This window comes from Antrostomus carolinensis, unplaced genomic scaffold, assembly GCF_000700745.2.
Source record: "Antrostomus carolinensis isolate BGI_N321 unplaced genomic scaffold, ASM70074v2 C13582742, whole genome shotgun sequence".
Taxonomy (NCBI): Eukaryota; Metazoa; Chordata; class Aves; order Caprimulgiformes; family Caprimulgidae; genus Antrostomus; species Antrostomus carolinensis.
This window is the reverse complement of record NW_010355983.1, coordinates 1-2798: the sequence shown is the minus strand read 5'-3', so window position 1 is coordinate 2798 and position 2798 is coordinate 1. Positions and strand designations below refer to the sequence as shown.

General features: G+C 46.4%; 1 protein-coding gene and 2 non-coding genes across 3 annotated transcripts; all 3 read left to right on the top strand.

Annotated features, from left to right (window-relative positions):
* Positions 1-144: 144 nt before the first annotated feature.
* Positions 145-2534, top strand: LOC104531676 (H/ACA ribonucleoprotein complex subunit DKC1; the record flags this gene model as incomplete). The annotated part of the gene is made up of 4 exons (XM_010176642.1): positions 145-271; positions 655-785; positions 1791-1934; positions 2379-2534. Coding segments are annotated over 4 exons (558 nt in total), but the record flags the coding sequence as incomplete, so codon positions are not given.
* On the top strand, positions 476-551 carry LOC114819008 (small nucleolar RNA SNORD83). The gene has a single exon (XR_003766336.1). It is a non-coding gene; the product is annotated as a small nucleolar RNA SNORD83 (small nucleolar RNA).
* LOC114819009 (small nucleolar RNA SNORA36 family) lies at positions 958-1092 on the top strand. Its single transcript, XR_003766337.1, has one exon. It is a non-coding gene; the product is annotated as a small nucleolar RNA SNORA36 family (small nucleolar RNA).
* Positions 2535-2798: the final 264 nt, after the last annotated feature.

Genomic DNA, 2798 nt, shown 5'->3' with positions numbered 1-2798 from the left:
TCAGCTTTATTAAATATGATTTCACCAAATTATGATGAACCTTGTGGTTTCTCATTCATGGAAGTGGTTGTAGTTGCTGGAGACCCCAGGGTGTGCCTATTTTAGGTCACAGGTGTGAGCTGTTACTTCTGCTTCTCCCCTCAGGCAATAGAAACTCTGACAGGCGCGCTGTTTCAGCGACCACCCCTCATTGCTGCTGTCAAACGACAACTGAGAGTCAGAACCATCTATGAGAGTAAGCTGGTGGAATATGATCCTGAGAGGAGATTAGGTAAAACAGAGCTTCCCTGACTTCTTCCTATTAGCCTGACAGCTGATAAAATTTCCTATGAAATGGGCTTCTTCCTATTCTTGGCAGATGTCTTAAGACTTAAATCCTCACCACCATCAAGCAGTAACTGCTTCTTGCATTACTTTGGTGTGCTGAGAAGAACATCTCATTTATTTTCTGTATTGCTGCATCCTTCACTGAAGAGCCAAATGATGACAATTAGATGGCATTAGCACTCAGTGCAAAGATGACCTTCATCTATCACCCCAGCCTGATGGCTCTGTGAAGGCTTGGACATACAGCTTCTCTCAGAGGGAGCATGTAGATATGGTTCATTTCTAGATAGGTATTTAAGTGCTCTTCTGTCCTGTCCTGCATTTCAGGTATCTTCTGGGTGAGCTGTGAAGCGGGCACGTACATCCGAACACTCTGTGTCCACCTTGGTTTGCTGCTTGGCGTCGGGGGCCAGATGCAGGAGCTCCGCAGGGTGCGCTCAGGCATCCTGGGTGAGAAGGTAGAGTGGTAACTTTAACTATAAACAGCAAATTTGAAATTGCCAGAATTGCAGGAGTTCCTTGGAACCATGTTAGTTTAGCAGTGTTAGGAGAAGGTATGGGTGCATGGCGGCGGGGAGGAGTTTGTGAATAGCCTCAAACACGTCAGAGTTGTTGCCATACATGGTCTGTAACCAAAGTGTTGAGTTCAGTTCAGGGTGTTGCCCCTGTTCTGGTAATTAAACTTTGGGACAGTGAGTGACTGGGAAGTGCACCATGGTGCCTGAAAGTTTGGTTTATGCCACCTGTGTTTCTCAGCCTACAAACCACACATGTGCCGTGAGTTCAGGCGTGTGAGCTGTCTGCACAGCAATCTGTGACCACTTGGTGTCAGGGCAGAACTGGGGGAACTTGCTTCATCAAAATGAGCCTGGGAGATGCAGTCTTGTGTGGTCTTGAACACTTGCATAGTCTTTTCACTCTGGTCATAGCTGGATCCTGCTGCCAGTCCAAACTCCAGAGCTAATTTCTTTCCTTGCAAAGCAGGAGTGTCAGAGTAAAAGGGCTTTCTCACCCATCTGCTCTTACCACAGCTGTGATCACTGGCAGTAATTTCTGAATTCCAGGTGTTATGTGCTTACAGCTGCTTCAAGAATTTATTCCATGTCACAGATAGAAGAGCTGGTTAATTTAGTCTTCTACTCTAATCTTGGCCTAGAAGTCCCAGGTATTTGTTCAAATTTGTTCATATTTTGAAGTTTCATGTGGACAGACCTTACACACTAGATCCAAGTGCTGTCTGAGATTAGGAAGGTTGAAGCCTGTGGTAGGACAACTCAGGCTGACCCCAATCTGTTGATGGAAAGTGTTTTGCCTCTTTTAGGTTGCTTCTTTGATGCTTCTGAGTTGAGCATCTGTTTTTCACTCTTTCAGCGCACTATTTGCTGTTGGACTTTAGCTGTTTTCTTGTTGGTGTTTTGAGTTGGTGGCTGGTAGGAGAGTTTAGAGGGGTTATGTCTTTGCAGGACAACATGGTGACTATGCACGATGTTCTGGATGCCCAGTGGCAGTACGACAATAACAAGGATGACAGCTACCTGCGGAGAGTTATCCTGCCCTTGGAGAAGCTGCTGACTTCACACAAGCGGCTAGTCATGAAAGACAGCGCGGTGAGTCCTGAGAGCGTGCTGTTTGACAGCCAGGGACTGCAAAGTGTCCTCCTGGTTTGTACAGCTAAGATAAGAATGAGTGATCAGGATCCACGTGGTGTCCAGCACTGTCCTGATTGTGAGTGTGTAGGAACTAGTATGGGCCACTGCCAGATTGGCAGTAAGATGTAAGAGTCAAGAACTGAGTGCTTTCCTCGCTTCGGGAGGATGCAGATGGTTATAAGAGATCTGCCTCATGAGTTTGCTGTGATAGGTGCTTTGTTTTGCTTGCTTTTTCCAGAGCTCCCAAGTTTTATGTAGTGGACAATAAGCAATAGATAGGTGGGGATGTTATTGCTGGGACAGTAATGGCAGCGGGAAGCTAAAATATTAGAGGCACTTCTTACTTTGGTTCTTATTTATTCTCTAATAGCTTAAAAACCCTCCTGTTCCCTACATTCTCAGGTTAATGCCATTTGCTATGGAGCCAAGATCATGCTGCCTGGTGTCCTGAGATATGAAGATGGTATTGAGCTTAATCAGGAGATAGTTGTCATCACCACGAAAGGAGAAGCTATCTGCCTAGGTATGGAGCTCCTTGTTCTTCTTGTGCCCAGCTAACTGCAGAAATAACAGACTGTGTTCCAGTGAGTGCACGACAAATGAGTCTCCATGCACAGAAGGTTTAAATAGCGCTTCCTGATGGGGACTGTAGGTTAATATGGCCCAAGGCAGCTGGTGGTGGGCCGGATGTTAAGAAACAGCGGCTGCATCAGTCCTTGGCGAGGTGTGAAGAGTTCCTCAGCCTGGTTTCAGCTGTGTGATGCTCAGGTACACTCTGTGAGGTGATGACGACGTTTATCCATTCTCTGAGTGCAGTGGTGC